Genomic DNA, 21,707 nt, shown 5'->3' on the forward strand with positions numbered 1-21,707 from the left:
ATACCGAGAACATCCCTTAAAACATGCACAAGTTGTCGTTCGCAGCACTTGTCCGCTACGCTTGGCGCAGGTAAAAGTTGTACATGTGTTGGCACCGGCAGTCACCGCGTGGCTCGAACCGGGCGGTTTCAAGAGACGTTCCCTGTACACCTGTATGTTACATAATAGCCGACCTTGATATTGATTTCCACAGGGTGAGAGTATCTTGTGTCTTCACCAATTTCAAACATGTGCTCAAGCCTGAAGAGTAGTCCACCATCCTTCCATGGCTCTAGGGTCAAAATACGCACGTTCGGGGGTAGCTGCTTCGTAAGGCCAGATCCCTAAACGATAATAACATAATATGAAGTTTCGATGCAATGTTCGCAGATTGTCAAGGTAGAAATGAACTCGCCTGCATTCGGTGATGATTACGCCATTCCTCAAAAGTTCGACCGCCCGCCGGGGATACGAGGATGCACGGGGGATTTAATAAATTCCAGGCCATCTGCTTTTCCATCAGGATACTTGAGCTACGGTCCAAATTTGTCCCTGTTACGATCTGGTGCCGGCCACGTACGACCAGTCCCTTTCCGTATGCTATCTCGTTCAAAGCTTCGCCAACGCCGAAAGCATCATCATTCAATATCCTGCGATGTAGCTATAGGATCACCGCGCATATAGCAGGTATTATACTCGTACTTTAAATATACCCAACATACGGAACCGTATTGAAAATAGCCAAATATATTTTCTGCATATAGTATTTACCATCAATTCCACTTGGCCTTCGTTGAGACTGGTGCCACCTTGAGCTCGGTCGTTCAGGACGCTCATTCTCAATTTATTTATTCTATCCTTGATAGTGATTTTGGCGGTGATAGGGTAATAGTTACCCGCAACAGGTTCGGCGAGCTGCAACGCCCACGTGGGACGGAAATTTTTCTCGCGTCTTAACATTTCGCGACCGTTGCTGTCGGTATAAAACACGTTTCCCGTGGCCAGGTTGCTAGAGTATCTTGTTATGATTTCTTTGCCAATTTTATCACTAGGAAAGTAAGCAAATATCATTAACGGTACCATAATTATATCGAATCCAAATGGTAGATAATCGGTTACTATGTATATAAACGGGTTATAAAGCATTTAATTTATATTTATCGAGATTTCAGCTAATATAGCTGCAGGTTTGTACAGAACGATGATATACGCGTACCATTTTTAGATAACTCAAAAAATTGACTACAAACCGTGGAAATCTGGTGAACTCGAATAAGTTGGGAAATTTGAAAAAAATCGACAGGGTCATTCGTTGCTCAACGCGATCGCGATGGACGTAAATATTAAGGAGGTTCGGTAGTACTTGTAAATTGCATAATAGCATGTTTTCAAAGTATATCATCGCTGCCTTCTACAATACTAAAGAATGTGGTGACATGCAGGTTACACTGTAAATTGGTACTCACTCGACGGGGATTGGGCCTACTAGCCAATCACACTCTATATAATTTTCGCCAGTGTAAAGCCTGACAATTTGACTGATCCATTCGTTAATCTTCATATGTATTTCCTGAACCAGTGGACCTGTGAACAAAATAAGCAGCTCATGCATACTATAAAACTTAAACTTAAAGGACAACACATTTGTTTTACTTGTTGAACTTTAATTTTCGTTAATCTTATTCCTATTTAGGATACCGTATTACCCGTATAAATCTGGTGGCTGCCAACATTTGTTATATTCTTGGGGGTGGCATTCTTCGGCCTGAATATGTACGCTCCGGAAGAGCGATTTTCAAATTCCTCGTTATTGCCTTGACTGCTTTCGTAATAGTGGAAGGATTGGGCAATTCTCATGTTCGTAACACCGGACCGGATTGTACGCAAGGCACACGTGCTTCCGTCATCGGTTATTGAGACGTTGAAGAACTGGGCAGCAAGAGGGAGAATATATAACACTAATAACAGCGTTATGTACAATTTGTGAATGTTTATAATTGGAACGAACCTCATTTTGTATCGTCGCTTCGGTAAAGCTTTCGTTGCGTACGCGTTCAATATTCTTGTTACTTTTAGTAACATAGTAGGCCTGGTAACCAAAAGCTGGGACATTTCGAGCACGAAAAACTAATTCGTTGATCGCTGAACTCTCTCTGCCTGGAATTGCCAGGACTTCGGGCGGTATTGGAATGATTTGCGTGACAATACTAGCACCTAAATTTAAACGTGAAACGATAATGTAAATTATTCTTTCTTTTCCATACATTCTGGTAAACGTCCAATTAGTTGCATTTATTTATGTCTCGTAAATAGTTGATTACAAAAATGCTACGCGGTGAGTATAGTCGTCGCAGTTGACCAAGCTTCTAGGCAGTCCTCCAAACGTAGGTATTAGGGTGGTTTTTTTTTTTTAACTTTTTTTTTTTTTATCTTACGTACCTTCGAAAAAGTTAGTTCTGAGCCTCAAACGAAGCCTGGTGAAACCGGAGCACGGCGGGTTAATTCTAAAAGGTGACGCATCCGGTTTGAATTTTTCCCATTTGATTAACACAGGATGAGGGCTATGCAAACACTCTAATCGGGATATCTCGGAAACTATGCAAGTTTAGTAGTATCGACCTTTTTTATAGAAAATTTTATAAAAAAAAATTATACGCCCTTTTACCACCAAAATCGCCTTTTTGCCGAACGGTAACAAACATCTTTATTCATTTATTCGATGAACTTAACTTTGAACGTTCGTATCGACTACAAGATGAATATTTAGCTGTATTTAGTAGTATCGACCTTTTTTTTATAGAATATTTGATTACCTACAAAATGAATAAAAAAAGGCTCCGTAACTTGCATAATTTCCGAGATATCCCGGTTAGAGTGTTTGCATAGCCCTCACCCTGTGTTAATCAAATGGGAATAATTCAAACCGGATGCGTCAGCTTTTAGAATTAAGCCACCGTGCTCCGGTTTCACGAAGCTTCGTTTGAGGCTCAGAACTAACTTTTTCGAAGGTACGTAAGAAGAAAAAAAAAGTTAAAAAAAAATCCACCCTAGTAGATATATTAGCGAACCGCGTATAGTACAAGGCATTGTATTAAAAGCATCAGGCGATACCGGAGTTCTGAATTACCCGATTCTCGTACATTCTCCAAAACATATTGTTATCCAACCGATGAGTCGGAACTTCGTGGCAATCTTTATGTAACGCATAGCGCTGATTTATATGAAAGTTCTTTTGCGTGCTCCGATAAGATACCATTGGCATCTAGCGTTCTATTCAGCATTTATACACAACCGATGATTTCACGGTCGTCATCCGTTATATTTACCAGTGAAGTCTCGAACGACGTATGAATTTCCTGTTACGGGAATGCGAACAAAGGTCGAGACCACTCTACTTTGCGGATTGTACAGAGTGAGGACAAAGTTGTTATTTTCTTCCGTGTGTGGGCAAGAGCTGATGTTTAGTTGGTAACAAGTATAGAAATGAACGTCTGCACCGTCGCGAGATCTCCTTTGGTTTCTTGTCGAAATCAAGCTTCTGCAAAAGAGATCTGAACTGTACTTCATTCAATCTCAGTCAGACGTAATATCATATACAGGGGTAACTTCGACGATCAGGTTTAACGTTGCAAGTCGCTTAATGCAAGTGACGATCAATTGGCATTGGTTTCCCACAAAGCCTACTTTCGAATCGGATATGTGATCGGTATACTTACCCAAGCGCATCTGATAAAATCTGTTCTCCGCCCTTCATGGCCTCGGATAAAATTCTCGCGTAATCCTGAGCAACCTGCTGCTTTTCAGTTCCAGTAATCGCATCGTGGTGTTGAAGTACACCCATCGCTTCACGATACGGATTCAGATATGTTTCCGACGTCGATATATTAGTCAATGCTGAAAGTTGCTTTGATACCTGCAAAATTTCAAATTGCATAGCTATACATTTCTATCTGCAGCTAGGTCTCAATCGCCGAGGATCACAACGAAGAAGCTAAACAGCTCAAGTTGAATGACATTTGGATAGCGGGTATCAGTTTATAAGTTGCTTTCGAATTTTTGCGCTGTGTGCAATTTTCTAAAAAGCGAGACGACTCTATAGTAAGTAAATATACATCCCAAAAGCTGAAGGCTTCAAGATTTCTTGTCACCAACAGATAGTTCGGTGCCAAGTCGCTCATTCTCTGTAAAAGTTGCTAATTCTGTCTATTTTGTCGTGCTCTTTGAAAGTAAACCAATTTTTCACTTAATAATCAATTTCTAGTAGGTACAGATTATAAATTTAACATTTCGATCGCACGTTGAGAAACATGTCAATTTTTCTATTTTCAATAAAGATTTGATAATTTCTCTATTTTCTTTTATCAATTACGCGTTCACGGAAACATTCGACCAGCTTTGAATACCAGCCGATATGCATAGGTTGACCTACTTGTAGGTAATTATTTCCCATTCTCTCGTAAAATTTGATTGTTGGCCTCGAACTATAATATCCTGACCAGTAGGTGTGGGGGTCGCTGGCGTATGGAAAGAAGTCGTCAGACTTGGTTGGCCAAGAGAGGGCCTGCTCGTTGACGGCTTTCAGGTAACAGGACGGTGTCGAGTAAAACACGTTTACTGTACTTCCGTGGCGTTCGTTTGCGTATCTAATGATAATGGTTAACTTGATTTACTATTATTATGATTATATTATAAGATTTAATTAATCGCCGTCTAATCAAATCAATAGACTTTATTCCCCAAGTAAAAAGGGAAGAAACGAAACTCTTATCAGCTGATTCGACGGTACATCCATAAATAGCAAAATGGATTTTCAACAATACGATTTTCAAATTAACATGTCGCCAACAAATAGATAGGTAAGTGGCTACATTTATATTTCTATTTTACCTGATTAATTTATCCAAATTTTTGTACCACAGTTCTGCACTTTGGTAATTGAAATCATCCCCCATAGTCATGATTATGTTATTTGTTCGATAAAAACTTTGTTGCGTTTCTGCAAAAACCAGTAACTGCGCCACCTGCCAAGTGGTCTACATTATACATTGCCCACCATATCGTGTGTGTTAAACATCGCTTTCCCCTCCTCCCGAACCACCCCTGCCCGCCCCCTCTTTCGTATTTATCACGATCCTTTACAAAAATTCCTCCAACGATAGATCTCAATTAATATTTTAGTAGTGACATACTAGGCTGTAGTAGGCTCAGTTTCCGGAAAAATTCGAGGAGCTGCTAAATTTATCAATCAATCAGTAAATAGAGTACCTCAGCAGTTTGTCCAAGTTTTTGTACCACGTTTCGGCAACTTGATACGTGAAATCTCCTCCCATCGTCAATATGACATTATTCGTTCGGTAATATTTAGACTGGGTTGTGGCGTACTCGACGAGCGACGAAATCTGGCAACGAACGTTACAATTTTGTTAGACAAACTCGTTTTTATGGAATTTATCAAGTGAAAACAGATGTCGAAACCGTTGATCATTTTTTAAGCATTTCCGTTGGGCTACAATACGGTGTATGCAAATATTTGTCAGGTTGCAAAAATAGTCAACAAAGTGGATTAATAGAAATCATGTTACTGCGAGCAGATCTATAGTATATGTGGATTCATTGTTCGCTTTTGTCGAAAATTTTCGAAGAGGGGCAGGAAAGGGTGGAAAGAGTATGTCTGGTATAGGTGGCACGAGTAGGCCAGCAAACGACTATAAATGATCATTAGAGTGGAATACACGAACAGATTACCATTGACGTTTGTATAATTTAAGTACGGATAATCGTGATTGTTACCCTACGGTCAACATTGTAGTCGGGACTTTGAGGGTCATCGATTATTGGCTCGTCTGCACAGAGTATATCGAAACAAAACCCGGGCGGAGGACTGTAAGTGTTGAAAAGGACGCTCGTGAACAGATCGGCCTTGTTTCCTACAATGAAATTATGTCCACTGTAATTGTTAGTCGGTTTTGCTAACCATAAGAGTGAAAGGATAGTTCTCAAGTTTTCTGAACTACAGATGCATACCCAAACTGTCACTCCCTTTCCAAATCATTTCAGCTGTTTTCGTATCCATGCGGTTTCTCTTATCCTGATAATCCAGCCTACCGAAGAAGAGACCGTCGAAGCCCATCTGAGCAAATAACGAGGCCTGCTCCCTCGAGTGGCCAAAGGGGTCTATTTGCCATCCGACGTGGGGACGTGCACACGATCCGAATGTGTCGTTAAGGCGCCTATGGCGAGAACGGGAAGATACAGGTAGTATTGTGTTGTTACGAAAAAAGATTGCTGTGGATTCTGTCCTGATGTTGAGGCAAAATAAGTATGTATAATTGGCTGGAGTTGGGCCTGCAGGATGGTCCTAAAAACGGTTCACCACCAATTTACGAATCCACGCACGTGCGAAGCTGATAATACAACCGCCTGGTGCTTAATAAGTAATTATCGAATACCAATCTATATACATGCCCAAGCACTTAACAGCATGTCTGTATCCATGAGAACTATTTTGGGTTAGTATAATCTATATAACACAGGGCCGGATTTAGAGGTCGAGAGGCTTCGGGGCAACAAAGGAGTGGAGGCCCCCTGGCCCCAAATTATTTTCCAAATAAAGTGGACAATTTTTTTCCGTTGAGCTTTTCAATGAATAATTTGGCTTTTGAAGATTACAATAAAAAGAAACAAAACTCATACTTGCCACTTGCAAGGTAAAACAGCGAAAGAAAAATTTCTAAAAGCGAAAACAGCGTAAAAAAATTTTTACTAGTGTTTATATACTAGTTGGAATTTGAAATTTTTTTTTTCGAAGTCTCAATTGTGGGGGCCCCTCTTTCGTGGAGGCCCCGGGGCTGTAGCCCCGGCTGCCCCCCCCCCCCTAAATCCGGCCCTGATATAACATGTGTAGCCATGCAATACGAAGTCACTTAAAGAAAAGTCAAAATCGCGGAGGTGAAATGCTAATGAGATTAATCTCGACTGAAATCTTATCCAGAAAAAATATTATATTACCACGTGCTTGGAAATGCTGCGAAAGATTTTACCTTTAGAAGTAACGCATAAATATCTAAAGTGTGCACCTGTATAAGTACATGTTCTTTCATTGTTAATTCTACGGCAGTACTCGTTTAACGTGGTTGAGAATCTGCCGGTGATACAGAGTCGTTGGTAACTATACGCGATTATTTATTTGTTTCTGAACACGAGTGCAACTAATGTAGCCGTCCTATCTCTCGCCCGAATTATAAACGGCTGAATTTTACCCGGGTTTCTCGTTCAGCGACACATAAAAATCCATGCGTATACATCTGCAACACGCAGCTAAGATGAATACGGCGATGACCTGACAATCATCGGTATGATGAATATTTGGCGTACCTGAAGCCCCAGGTGAACTGATCGATGATTGATTGATAATGAGTGACCGCCTCGTCATTCATACTCCATGCCCCGCTTATTATTTCCAGCCGACCTTCATCAATGAGTCTCCGAACATCTGTCTTAACTCGGTCACTTTGATACGACCACCACTTCCACAGGTAGGCGGTCTCCACGTAGATGAACCTTATAGATTTTTCACGCTTAGATCAAAACTATAAAAATAAGATTACTAAAATAATGACGTGTCACTTGTTGCAGTAAATTCTATCTCCACGTTGGAAACGTTTAATCACCAAGTCTCGCGATGTTTCCACAACTGATGGCGTTGTACCGGTAGACTGTAAATCAGTGAGGAATACCATATAGGTATCTATTATACAGTGGCGTTGATATATGCAACAAGTGACAGGTCATTATTTCTTCGATGCACATTGCTCCAAAATGAACATCTACTTTCCGCGTGCGTGCAATTACACGCATTCGACACCTGCGGTACTTTACACTTTTCTAAACTTAGCACAGATGATAAACTCCAAGTACCGTACGTATGTGCAGTACCTACAATATTTATAGATATATAAATATTTAGCTTTATGCAGATTACCTTCTGTTTGGATCTTCAAGTAGTTCGTGGATAACGCTATCCAAAATGTATTGGACTCCAGCTTTTGCAATCAAGGGACGGCCTTAAAAATCAATGTTTGGTATTAGCATTGCGTTGATCAGTCTAATATTTCGTACGGTCAATATGTAGCTCGTAGAACATTGGTTTTGCGTAAAAATCCCTACAAGTCGCTCTTCTCGGAACTTTGGACCCAATTTACGTAACCGCTGTTTTTCTCTACGTTGTGTTCAAAAGTTTAATTTGTTTTCTGCAAACTCGACTGCATATCTTCGTCATAACGAAACGACAGGTCGTCAACTCGACTATAAAATTATCCCGCGATAGTCGCCCTCGGGCGTATAATATCAATTATGAGTTTTAGTCTATACATTATATTTAATCAAATTAGTTGTAATTGTAGTAAATATTATACAAGTATGAACTTCTAAACATTCCGTAGATTATTTTAAGGACTGATTCTCAGATACCAAATGGGAAAAAAAATTTTTTTTTCGAAAAACTAAATTTTACTCCCAACGAGATTACAACTGTACAATTGTGTGACACCAGTGAAGCAAGTCACGCTTATTGTCAATCGAAAACGTTTTAATTTTTCAGGCTTGACAAAATTTAAAACTTGGCTATAAACAACCGGATGATATATGACACACAATGTATTTGTAATATAGATGAAAGTAAATGAAGTACTCACCTCCCCAGTAATACTGATCGACTGTCTTTAACCAGCCAACATCGTCATGGGTGTGCGGAATTAAATGGATATTCAATTTGTTTTGGCTGGGTTTTGAACAAGCCTGTAATTCGGTGTCATTAAGCACATGATTGGCAGTAACATAATAATTAATACTCTAGATAAATCTTCAGCCCTACCACTATTGTTTTATGGTCTGCTTTAATGTTGATCAACTCAACGAATTCCTTTCGTATATCTACGTCCAGTCAGTTTTCAAATTACATGACATATTAATGATCATAAATAATGCCGCAAAGTTGAAACTCGCAGTTACTCACTTGATAATCACAGGTCTTAGAATTGTCTCGTGATATAAAATTTTTCAACTGCTAGTCTACGTCCGTTATAAATATATCTACGTCCGGTCTGTGTTGAAATTATACTGTGTGCTGAAGATAGCAAATAATATACTACATGGTCGAAAGACGCAGTTACTCACTTGATAGCCGCAGGTCTTCGAACTTTCTCGTGATTCCAAATTTTTTAACGGAGTTGCGCCACATTCTTTTCCCACCGAATAAAACAGGAAAATTGCTAAGAATAAAAGTTGTGGCAAGTAGATCGGAATCTTCGACATTCTTGACGTAGCTGTGATGCAGCGATCCCTGCTCGGCAGGAAGGGACTAAGCAAGACGACCGAGGCCAACGTCTGGCCTGTCGATACTTATACTCTAAGTGTTTCTCCAATACACCCGAACCAAGTCCACAACTACGTGTCAAACACATACGCCACCCACCTCATACACAGATTCGTGTACAAAGTACGAACCGTAGTGTATACAGATATACAATATCCCGCGGCTAGCGCTGCGTGACTTTTCCCCCTTTATTATATCAAACGCGCATTATACGTTTGTGGTAAGGTCAATCGTAATATGCATAACTACAATGTCTCTTTTCTACGGCCAAGCACCTCACGTCGATTTCGCACAACATCGGCGAATCCTTATCTCTTAAAAGGTTATCGTACAGGGTGGCCTGGAAATAGATTTACCCACGCCGATTTATATGCACGTTAACAACCTACTCTGGTCGTCCTTTAGGAAACAGCCTGATTTCAAGTAAGCACGCGTTTGGTTAGTCTGGCCCTATATTAATTTTTCACCCGATTCAGTTTCATACTAACAAATAATCGATACATATTATGATTAATTACTGACACCCGTTATTAATAAATAGAATAACGAAGTGAAATAAACAAACTCAGAAAGGAATACTTACGCCGTAGAATTTTCGAGATCCATAGATCCACCTGCCCATAGCTACAATTATGTTAAGTACGTGTAAAATGAAGTCAAATGAATGATTGTCGTTGCTATAGGACTGCGTAAAATAACAAATTTTGGCGAAGAGGCGTAACTTGAGATGCCAGTATGGGCCTACAGTTATTTTTCCCTCCCGATGTTCTTACTGCGGCCGCATATCAATGATACAAACCGTATGTTTTAATATTTGATATTAATCATCGTTTTATAGATAACCGGCAAGGCGGTGACCTGATCTTTCTGACGTCGGTGATCCGGTGTCTGGACGTATAAAATTTTCATTCTCTACCAGTAGATACAACCTATTTAACCGTGTTTACCGATGGTAAAGTCTGTAAAGTTTTTATACTTACCGCTAAACGTGGAATTGAAAACATTCCAACATGTATGTACTTTTGTTTTCTTCAATTGTCACGTATTGAGTATACAATTTAAAAATAATAGAATCAACTCACTCAGAAATACAATAATTTTGCTGCCACTTTTTAACTGCGTCGATTGCACCGTTTCAAGACTGATCGCAATATTTATTTATTTTCGAAAAAAAGAACTTCGGCACAATTAATGCTAAACTTAATTCTAGCGTTTCCCAAGAACGATAAAAAAAAAATTCCAAAGAAAGCAAAACGACTTGGAAGCTATAAGGTATTTCGGGAATAAATAAGTGTGAAAGGAAACAATGAAATAACCAAATTATTTGCTTTTAGATCACATTAAATATATAATATGTATGTGTATATAACAGATGAAAATGCGCTGGGATAACACTGGCAAAGGTATAGCGATAAACATCTTCAATTAAATAAGTATGCATAAAATGTGTATAGTGTACAATAGGTGATTAGTGAGCAAAGCAAATAGAAATCGTAAATCCATATCTGCGAATTTGGAGTTTTCTTTTAACGTTATGCAATTTTGTACAACCTTGCAAGTAGTATATTATGTGCGTAACTGTGTAAGTGGCAGAATAGACGATTAACGTTGTTAGGAAAAATAATCCAATTAAAATTGTGCATTTGAAACTCAGGCCTCGTATATGTATACATAATTGATGAATATTTTTATAAGTGATTTTTCTGCGAATAAAGTCGCAGTATAGCTGATGAGGTGGAAGTTGTCGAAGAGTCGGCCGTGCAAACACAACTGGTTTGGTTAAGCCCAGAGAAAAACGAGTGCTTTGACTTTGTAGTAGGTATAATGCTTACAGAAGGAACGAGAAACATATTTCTGTATTATATTGTGGGCATAATGTACCAAACCGGTTATGTCGAGATCGACGGATCATATGCGCATTTCTAAAAATCTGAATATACAATCGATTCTTGAGGCCTGCCAAATGTTATCGGCCTGTAATATGTGTGCGCCTGATCCCAGCCTCGTGGGGCGGTGTTGTAGTTTGACAATCTCTGGTAACAGTTCAATTTCGGTCCTCGATATTCAGTATTTTCGCGGGGATTATCTCCTGTAACAATCCAGACGTCTTTCTTTACCTTTATCATGTAAATATTCATCACTTGCAGCGTATAGGTATACGATCTATCCATATCGCATAGTGTACGTCTACATATCCCTACATATGATAGTGCTGCATTTACGATAATGGGGAGGGACATGAAGAATAGTGAGGGGAAACTGAAGGTGTGAAAATAAATCTTAAATAGAAATTCGTTAGCGAAACTTGTATAATCAATATCATGCTGATTTCTAACCAATCTAACTCAGTGTTCTCCATTTGATGGGCAGTTATTACCCATCAAGCAAATCAAATATAACACTTCAATTTTTCAGGTAACATCACGAATCATATCAGGTAACGGATGATACGTCCGAAGACGTAGGTACATACAGATAAGAAAATAATCAGCTCACACATACGTATACGTATATAATCGGGCGAAGCATAAAAGTAGAAATCAGCAAGCGTGAAGCAGAAGGCAGAAAACAGAAAGCAAGAAGCGGTAGCCAGCTCATTATTTTCCGCGATTTAGGCAGATGGAATGACACGTCGGGGGTCGGTAGGGATCCTTCAATGAAGGACTGGCCAATACCTTCATCTACCGGATTCCGATTGTTCCGGCATCTTCATACGAATTCAATTGGCGTGAGCCTCTGTGGTGGAAAGAGAAAAGTAGCCTACTTCCGCTCCCGTTATTGGCGAATATCCAAATATTCTCTGTGATTGGCCAGTCCCTCTCTAGGGCTGGGTACACACTTTTTACACCGGGTGATTTACCGCGAATTTACGAGAACGTATATATCGAGTTAACTTGCCTATATGCGGCGAAATGTCACTAAAGGGACGTAGTTCCGGCGATGCGCCGGCGGGTATTAGGTTTTGCAGTACTGGCGTGCGGCGAAGTTGTTTTATTGTCTGCAAAATGTCCTCCTCCGAAGCAACCATTGCCACAACAAGGGGGTTGTCGTTGGTGTCGGCTGGAACCAGAACCCCGGGTGTTGGGTCCGAAGGCTTCTGCGCCCGGCCGTTTGCCCGAACGCGACAGTTTACGTTGTCGCGAAACTCCGATACAATAAGTTCCCCCTGCCTTTCACGCGCCTCGTTCTCCTCGAAAGTGCAGATCGATTGAGTCGTGGATTCGCTTGTGTCTGTACTGTTGTCAGTAGTCGATGTCTCATCGTCCTCGATGTATTTCAATCTCCAGTCCCGTTCGCGGGAATTCTCGGAAACGTTGCCTTTCAGTGAAATGCCGGGATTAGCGTCAATATTTGAACCTGGGGATGCATCGTCGACGTAACTCTGATCAGATGTCCACTCTTCTTCTTTCATCGCCGGAATGCATCCGTTGACATTTCTATCTTGTCGACATGCCTCATTCCAATGATTTAGCCGTTCGATATCTTCGTTGCGCGTGATTGTCGAAACGTAAGTGCGACCTTCGAAATAACGGGATATCATTTCGTTATCAAAGCTACCTAGCTGGGTAGCAGTCTTGTTCGGGCAGTTCTGTTTGTAATGCATGACAGGTCTGCAGGTCTTTTCAAATTCCTTAATCAATTGTTTGACCGGTATTGGCGTGTACTCGTTATTCACACCGTTCTCGCATTGGTCGTACTCGTTATTCTCGGACTTCCCATCACCGGCATTATTTTGATTGTTCATGTTTTCGATGCCACATTCCTTGTAACCAATGCGTTGGTGGGGATTGTTCTTCAACCGGGGGGTGAAAATCATTTCACCGTTATATGAGTCGTGGTACGGGGTACCGCGGGATGCGTAGAAATATTTGGTCCGATTAGAGGGACTACGAGAATTTTTAGACCCTGCAGGATACTCGACGGTCTTTCGTTTGATAGCAAAGTTTTTTTTAGGTGTCGCTGTATCCTTTTCCTCTCGACGATTTACGACGTTGGTTTCAGCGCTATGCATAGCGTGTGTCTGAATGTTTTTCGTTTCTTGGATTCTCGTCCCGTTGTAACTACCTACATCTCGTTGATATTGAACGTAACGATTTCCTGAAAAGTTTCAAATTGTGACAGCATTCATGTGTCATTGTATACCAGCGTATACCTATATACCAAGGTGAGTCGGTACTCGCACATACCTATGTATATTGCTCTAAGGAATCGGAATAATAATCGAAAAACAATTCATTTCTCCTCTACAGTCGCGAATAAAGGATATACCTGTATACCTAATATGGGTACAATATGGGACTTGTAGTGTTGCGGCATTTTTTTTTTTTTTTTTACTGTTCAATCGTTGACCAGGCTAGTACGCCTTAACTGCAATGCAATGCAATGCAATGCAATGCAATGTAATGTAATGCGGGCCCCGAGCAGGTGTAGGTCATCCACATAACGAACACCGAATGTGTAAAAATATTCTTTAACGAGGGCGGGTTAGAGCTGCGGTGTAAGCGTTATTGTTTTGCGAAGGTTAATGCGTCAATTTTGAAAACTTGGACGGTATTGTCATATCTAAATTTCTAGTCATCATATGCCTGCTATAGGCATTTCCATCACTCATTCTATATGCTACACGTACCGTGCTTACCGCGTGCGGTGGCCAGCGTAGTTTCAGGGGTAAGCGAAAGATCCAGGGCAAAAGGGTTGTAGAACGGTTGGCACGTGATGTTTGTGGTCGCTTTAACTGTATTGTCAAACGTTCCGGGAATCAATAACGGGTCCAACATTGGTAGAGCCGAGTTCTCTTTAACGTCTGCCTCCTGCGAAACAACCATCAATCACCAGTTATTGTGTATTCTGTTGACCGAGATAATACAGATCTAACTAGAATTTAAGAAGCGCGTAGAATCATCGATATAGTCAAGCCATCTTATGTTTTTGAACTTTCATGTTGCGGGCTTGTTGAATGGCGATGTGGGTACGAACCTGTTTAAGTTTAGGGTAACCTGCGTAGGGCATCTGGGAGTGTATTTCTGACGAAGGTACTGTGATTGGCTGAGATTGATCATCTTTCTCTACCACCCATTTCTCGGATCTTTTCCTCCGTTTCGCAAAAATTTCGGCACCTTCAGCAGTGAATAATAATCATAATATTGATTGCGCGAATAACTTTGTCAATCATGAGGGTATTGTCGGGTACGCAAGATGACGCCAACGTACCGACGATACTCACCCCGGCCCTTCTGATTGTTAAGATCGCGAACAATGTCGAACAGCTTTTCCGGATGCGAAGGCGTTTCTTCGATATTTACTTCTTCCCCGAGAGCCTGGATACCGTGGATATCTAGCACCTTCCCATTTGGATTCATCACGCACTTGAGTGGGATCTTGTCCTGTGCAATAGGTAACAATAATTCTTGAATCGACGAACTTGACTTTCGTATTCGGTTTAGAACTTGCAGGAGGAAGGCGATAAGCCACAGGCTTCGTTACCTACCTCATCTTGCAGCCTAACCCTGGGTGTTCCTGGACTTCTTATCAATAAATCATTAGTGTTACAGTTCTCGGATTATTATCTGCTACTCACCTTGCGAATCATCGAGATCGTCTCTGGCTCGTCTCCACTTTCAACCCCTGCAACGAAATATTTATTGAAAAATTTTCGACGTGTTCATGGCTGAACTGAATTCCTTTTAAAACAAAAAAACAAACATAACTTACAACTGATTCAGATTTTCCCTTAATCTTGATCAAATTTTTGTGTGGGATATTTCTTGTCCTCAATCGAATTCGAATTCATTTCGATCGTATTATATTTATTTTTACACGGTATTCTTTCATCAGTGATGATATAAGTTAAGAAATGAAAAGCTTTGTCATCTCGTATAGCTTACCGTTTCCATCGTGAATCCACTTGACGGATCGTTTCTTTCGATTAACGTACATAGATTGTCCTTTGCTTTTCACATTCTTTGCATCACTTAGCGAATGAGAAATGCGCCTAGCCAGCTCCACCTGATCCTCGACGGTCGGATGCGATGGTGCGTAGAAATATGAAGATGCGTACATTTTTTCTTGAAAAAATAATTGGCCACTATTACACACATACATATAGGTCCACAGCTTAATCTCTTTGAACTTCATGTGATAAAATGCCCGCACAATACTTATATTCGTATTTGATAAGAAACTAAAAATGTATAGAGATATACGTGCATATTCTATACGTATACTGTATAGGTATTCAGCAATTGCACCCAAGTTTTTTTTTCTCAAGATCTAGATGTATGTACCTATAATTGTAATATACAATTGTACTGTACGATCGCATGCGGTAGAAAACAAATGATTCAAGGACAATTGATCGGCGGAATTTATAATTATACCATATACTTATTACTTGTATACGCAGTAGAATATGCATATCAATTTAGCTTACTGGTCTTTGCGTGAAATAACTCGTCCGAATCATTGGCAGGCGTGAGTAATTTTTGTAAATCAATTCGTTTAGTTTCACCCCCGTCCTGAAAAATATACAGGATTCCATCAGCGGCCTTACATTGTACATTGTATAATATTTATAAGATCAACGCCATTATCTTATCGATCATCCTAACTGCACGTAGGAAAGAATAGAACACGCACGACAAAGAAAACATAGTTCATACAGTATTAGTTGTACAGTATTCAGGTTTATAAAATACGTATATGTATGTACATTCATTGACACACACCCAGGTAATACACAGTTTTGTTTAGATTTCATTCGTTTTTCTGAATATGGCACAGATATCGACAGCAAAGAGAATTTTCACGTGCAATGTGCAGTGGGGGTCAATATAAATACGCGGCTACTTGCCAATTTGCTCGACAAGAAAAATACAAAAAACGAGGCCTTAGTGTCGAGACATGGCATGAACTCAGCGAATGCGACCAAAATGTGGATAAGAAGGCCAAAATGAGGGACGTGAAGAAGTTACCATGCAATTACCGCCGCATAAACTTGGCACGATGGGTCAATAAATAGTGAATCTTACACGACATTAGCGCACTGATTTAGGTAGTTGCTACTAATAGTATGATTGCTGGAGATATAAATTTTCAATCGTTTCAAATCAGTTGATGCAAAATCCTGAATGGAATAAGTCGATATCCAATGGCTAATCGGTCTACCAGAGGTGACTTACTTACCATGTCGACGTGGAGTATTTTGGTGGTCAAATTCTCAAGAAAATGTCTTTTTGCTGGATCGTGTATGTCTGAAGGTTTGAAACCACGTGAACGAATTACAACATTATCAGCTGAAACGCTTCGTTGCAAACAATTATTCTCACGCAAGGTGTAGTTGATGCACTTGTATTCCGGATCTTTGACGTTTGCCGTGAAATATGCGGCGTTGCTCAGAATATTTCTGTTCTTATTATTGTTTCTGTAGAAATGCAAACTGTTCATTTTTCAAACTATCGCAAATCAGAGACGAATTGTGGTCTATAGATCGTTATTAATAATTCAGGGGCACATTCTGGAAATTCTAAATTAGGTAAAAAAATTTCATTTATATTCATCCCATAGATGTTCGGTTAGATTACATACGATAAAATCCTACAAGCAAAATGGTAATCTTCCTAGCAATTTCACAGCGCCATCACCCGCCAGCCAATTTGGAGCCATGCAAAGTCGCATTACTATAACGTGAGGATAGACACTCCCCGTAAGGAAGAATCGCAAGCGTGTGTTTTGAAATGGAAAACGCGGTTTTCTCCTTTCTTACACGGATAGGAATTAAGCCTATTTTGCCATTTCGCTCTAGACTTATATCAATGTTTTCGAAACTGCGTCAACTTGGGGGCTTGAGAAATCTAAGCTAGTCTTTGGTTTTTATGTAATAAGTTAAAGTTCCAAATCAAAAACGTTATAATTACATATAGCGCGTGGTGATGGATCATTTACAGAATTAGCACAAGCGTGCAGGTGTACATGTGAAAAGCATAGCCTCGGTGACCTCACTTTTGTCAAAATACGTTATCGTCTTGCACATAAATGTAAAGATAAAATCGGAGTTATAGTCACGACATCTCCATATGCACTGCTTTGCGAATCTGCCAGATGGCAATTACTTTGCGATTCTTATATGGCCTATAATACGACCACGCAGAACGTGAATTTGAATAAAACAATATTTTCAAATTTAAACTCCATATAGTAGTGATAATTTAGGGAAGAGCTGGACTTGGCCACGACACTTTATCCACGGATTGTACGATTTGAAAATTATATTTATTCCGTCCCGAATCTCAGCCCTAGAACGGTATACTTTCGCAACCGATCGCCAACGGTGCAGTACTTGGGTGTATGCCAACTGGTCGATTTCAAGAAACGGTGATTTCGGCTTCGATCAAGACTTCTCCATGAATTCGACAACAGATTTCCCGTCGAACAATTAAGAATGCAGGGAAGTAAGATAAAGTCGAATTTTTCTAACAGCAGCAATAAATGAATAGTGTTTTTTGCGCCTGGTGGGGAAAAAGGACCACGGTACGATGAAAAAAGCACTGGATGTGCCACACCCAGTGTACCGTTCTAGGGTCAAAAGGCTGGTGAATAATTGAAATTATTTCCGCGTTATTGTGTGATATAGAGTATATTACATAAAAAGAGCTTCAAAAAGTTTTTCTTTATCTACATGAGCACATTATTATCACGTATTACTACGTCGCATAATATTGCAGGCGCGTCCATGGCGGACCTGTGCTGTGACAGTGTTGGATCACTAAAAGGATCCTTGCGACAATTGTTCGCAAATCAAAAAACTCCAAGCATGTGGCAGTGAATCGTGCTGTATTTTAGCTATGCCACACATACGTCATGTAGTATCGTGCACCCTGTCATTGCCAATTGGCACGGGTATGAGGCTAGCTGTCGCGAGGGCCGCTTAGTAAAAGCTAAGCTAAATATATACCCGTAACGTAATACTGGACCATCGCGTCGATAGAACGGACGAACGAACGAACGAACGAACGAACGAACGAACTAACGAACTAACGAACGGACCAATCAGCCAGGGAATGAAAGATCGAACGACCTATGTAGGTATGTATATACATAAGTATATATGATCGCCGAAAATATATGACAGCTAATAAAACAGTTCGACGGCCGCTACGACTGTTTTCTTATACCTTCAACTCAACTCCACAATTAACCCACAAACACCGGAGCACCGATTTCACCCGCATAAAGTGTGACCTGATATTGCCGGGATCGATCGTACGCGCCGTCCACTACATAGGTATGCCCGTACAGATACCGCGACCCCCAATCAAGAGCTGTGGTAACTGGGGGTTTATCAGTACATGGGAGTCATAATCAAATCGGATGTGTTGGGATCAGGATTTCCGAGTATTACGATTTGTATTCGAGACTCGATTTGCGAACGAACCTCGCCCAAAATAATTAGTGACTAAATAAAGATGTAAGAAAAAATAAAGAGTAAACACAGGCTGCATTAACGAAACAATGCATGTGGGATAAAGCATTTCAGCACTAAATTTATGATTACCATCGATTGCTCTTGCTGTCCATTTAGATAATAATATTACTTGGATATTCAATATTCCGGCAACAGACCTATGCATCATTTGTCGTAATAATCGCACCAAAAATATGTCCCAAATTATAAATACATGCTCGTGAATTGACAAAAAAATATTTCTTGATCAAAAAAATATTTCTATTTGGTTTTTATCGGGTAATATCGTAGTTGCGACAAATTTTTTTAAGCACCACCAAGAATATTTCCTTCCAGTGTACGTGTACCAAATATGCAGGGACATTTGATAGCTACACGAATATCCCGATGGTTATTTTATCTCGCTATCCTCCAAGAAAGCGTTGAAAGTGCTTTTACATTCTTTCCTTAATGGCAATACCAAACTGACAACGGCCAACATTAATTATTTCATTCGAACTCGACCAGCTATCTCTACTTATCTCAGGTGCAATTAAGTATAAAGTATAAAGTTACATTCAGAGAAAAATATAATTGTCATATTGCTATGTATACGCGTTACGAGAGCGCAATGATCTATTCATTGCAAACAAACTATAATGTGATACTACAAGTTCTGTTTCTTCTTTTGTAGAGAAGTTATTGCAACAGCTAAGTGTATTTCTAGTCCTTCAATTTCTTTCAGTGTATATATTCCGATATTATTATTACTGTTGGTGCTGCTTTTTTTTTTCTTTTTTTTTAGGTCAAATTCTTTTCACACAACGTAGTCCCATTTTTTTGGATAGTTTGAAACAAGTACTGTAAAAAGATCGAATAGAAAAAATCTATTATTACAGAAACTTGGATATGCTTCTATTTACTCTATCCACAACTTATTCTCTACATGATGTAACTTTACGCTATCAGATTGTGCGGATATCCAATGGGAATGAATCGGTCGAAACTTTGCATGCGTTTGCATTACCTCCGTGCTCTATAACTCTATCTTAATCACGCTGCAGATACATTACAATATTTATTCGCAGATATACAGAATAATTAGTGGTAAGAAACCGGTATGTGGAATGCAACTAATACTACCTAAATTCAACAATATACGTATAATAATGCCGACGAATATTCCCATCGTATTCGTGTTCGAACCAACTGCAAAATTACTTGGTTGTAGGCAAATACATGTGTACAATTAATGCATGGCATGCACATACATATGTAAACATATGCAGCAGCTTTATACAAATCTCTTTTCACTTCTATCTTTCATGTCTCTGCGTATAAATTTTATTCCTCTTTTCCTTTGCGTTGTTTATTACTTTCCCACTCCACAAAAAGTGCATAACTATGCGCGCATTATGAAGCGTCTGTTCGTAGCTGGCTGAGACAGACTCGATTTTAAAACACGAAGTAAACGAGATTCGTTTCCATATCATCTAATTCGAATTTCACAAGAAAACTGATTGCCCGATGCGGAAATCAATCCGAATAAATCGTTCTCATTATTTTGAATATCTTCGGATTTTGATCTTTTTTTTTTCCTTTTTTTACAATTTTGTTTGAATCGCCACGCAATCTCAATTGCATCCACTCGTTATTACTCAATTTTATTTCTATTCATTCCTATTCGATCCTTCTGTACAAACTAAAATTTTCCTGGATCAGTCCAGATGAATTCATTACGATTCATGTATAAAAAAGTGGAAAGATATCAAATCAGTAGAGACATATTCAAAACAATTAAAAGCTGGATTCGGATTGATTTTCGTATCATGCAATCAGTTTTCTTACAGAATTCGAATTAGCGAAATCTGGAAACAAATCGGTTTAATGCGTTTTAACCTTTTTTAATTTATTGGACATTTAAGCACAGAAATCTGTACGGTTACTGAGAACTCTTTTCTATAAACAAGTAACTGATAGAAATGGTTCAAGAACTATCGCACAGAACCGAGGCTGAATTTGCAAATGCAGAGACTTATTAAAGTTTGGAGACTTCAGTTTGTGAAAGAGGGACAAAGCGCATTTAGAAAACAATATGTATGCTAGGTAGTGGTAGCTGGGATATGCTAATAATATCAAAGTTGCATGTAAGAACTGTGCGCAAAAATTGGATTGCTACGACGGAAATGCTCGGCCACTCTATTTCGATGTCTGACGATGTTGCGATACTCTATAGTACAATCATACATCTGCAAGCAATATTTCCGAAAACCAGCGGCTGATTTGATATTCGTTTTATTATAATATAAATTTATTCTGCGATTGGGAATTGCACAGAGATAACTTTGAATTTCATAACGTCGCACTTACTATGTCGAACAATTACTATTATCACAATTACAATACCGATCGGCTATATTACACGACGAACTGCTTTATAATAGCGTAGAGCGTACGTTCCAACTTCCCGGCTGCTCAGGACGCCGCGTTTTACAGAAATAGAACATCACAGAGCGATGCAGAGCGACACCTTCGAGTCATTTCGGTAAGTAAGTGTGTATATCGAAAATGTATAGTATGCATGCGTCATTGTATATGTATAATCATTCTATGAATACACACAGGCTCGAATGCGAGCTAATACACACCTACGAACGCGTACGCACGCGCGCATATATGGCGTGTATTTATACCTAATATAATGTAAACGGTCGTATGTACGTACCTGGATCTGACACTTATACCGCCCTCCTCTTTCTCTTTTTCTTCCTTCTTACTACTATCGGCATTCCTATTGCTCAATCTCTCTCTCTCTCTTTACCACTTACTCTACGGTGATCAATAATAATATTAAATATTCCCGAAAAAACATCCATAAACTAGGCTTTCGGTCAAATTTGCAGATGTATTGGAGCA

At 39.6% G+C, this 21,707-nt stretch overlaps 3 protein-coding genes across 13 annotated transcripts in view; 1 reads left to right on the forward strand and 2 right to left on the reverse strand.

Moving 5' to 3' along the window:
• LOC124310172 (putative inorganic phosphate cotransporter) overlaps positions 1-1,260 on the forward strand; it is a 21,362-nt gene extending 20,102 nt beyond the window's left edge. For both annotated transcript variants that reach the window (XR_006909637.1, XR_006909638.1), the window contains one exon: positions 370-1,260. The gene's annotated coding sequence lies outside the window, so the exon portion shown is untranslated. The remainder of the gene's footprint in view (positions 1-369) is intronic.
• Positions 1-9,380, reverse strand: part of LOC124310166 (lysosomal alpha-mannosidase) — a 9,838-nt gene extending 458 nt beyond the window's left edge. Inside the window, exons 1-16 of one of the 4 annotated variants that reach the window (XM_046773914.1) lie at positions 9,154-9,380; positions 8,673-8,775; positions 7,961-8,042; positions 7,354-7,539; positions 6,004-6,209; positions 5,770-5,906; positions 4,867-5,000; positions 4,409-4,622; positions 3,696-3,892; positions 3,306-3,517; positions 1,988-2,193; positions 1,686-1,908; positions 1,446-1,563; positions 751-1,027; positions 395-640; positions 174-323 (exon numbers count right to left, since the gene is read on the reverse strand). In XM_046773914.1, coding sequence (XP_046629870.1) covers positions 174-323; positions 395-640; positions 751-1,027; positions 1,446-1,563; positions 1,686-1,908; positions 1,988-2,193; positions 3,306-3,517; positions 3,696-3,892; positions 4,409-4,622; positions 4,867-5,000; positions 5,770-5,906; positions 6,004-6,209; positions 7,354-7,539; positions 7,961-8,042; positions 8,673-8,775; positions 9,154-9,291 — 2,829 coding nt within the window. In that variant the 5' untranslated portion in view covers positions 9,292-9,380. Of the gene's footprint in view, positions 1-173; positions 324-394; positions 641-750; positions 1,028-1,445; positions 1,564-1,685; positions 1,909-1,987; positions 2,194-3,305; positions 3,518-3,695; positions 3,893-4,408; positions 4,623-4,866; positions 5,001-5,244; positions 5,379-5,769; positions 5,907-6,003; positions 6,210-7,353; positions 7,540-7,960; positions 8,043-8,672; positions 8,776-9,153 lie in introns of all 4 variants that reach the window. The other 3 variants (XM_046773915.1, XM_046773916.1, XM_046773917.1) reach the window with 3 other exon arrangements.
• Positions 9,381-10,664: 1,284 nt separating this feature from the next.
• LOC124310168 (uncharacterized) lies at positions 10,665-21,310 on the reverse strand. Of its 7 annotated transcripts, none has more exons than XM_046773927.1 (10): positions 21,162-21,310; positions 16,535-16,772; positions 15,783-15,867; positions 15,238-15,417; positions 14,931-14,977; positions 14,577-14,736; positions 14,330-14,469; positions 13,983-14,163; positions 12,251-13,450; positions 10,665-11,441 (listed from the first exon to the last, which is right to left on the reverse strand). In XM_046773927.1, exons 2-10 carry the CDS (start codon positions 16,535-16,537, stop codon positions 11,275-11,277), a joined length of 2,163 nt encoding a protein of 720 aa, XP_046629883.1. In that variant the 5' UTR covers positions 16,538-16,772; positions 21,162-21,310; the 3' UTR covers positions 10,665-11,274. The 7 variants fall into 7 exon arrangements, with proteins under 7 accessions (XP_046629883.1, XP_046629882.1, XP_046629878.1 ...); XM_046773926.1 differs by having other exon boundaries at positions 13,992-14,163; positions 16,535-16,874; positions 21,162-21,296; XM_046773922.1 differs by having other exon boundaries at positions 16,535-16,874; positions 21,162-21,296.
• Positions 21,311-21,707: the final 397 nt, after the last annotated feature.

The sequence above is a fragment of the Neodiprion virginianus genome, chromosome 1 (genome assembly GCF_021901495.1).
Source record: "Neodiprion virginianus isolate iyNeoVirg1 chromosome 1, iyNeoVirg1.1, whole genome shotgun sequence".
Taxonomy (NCBI): Eukaryota; Metazoa; Arthropoda; class Insecta; order Hymenoptera; family Diprionidae; genus Neodiprion; species Neodiprion virginianus.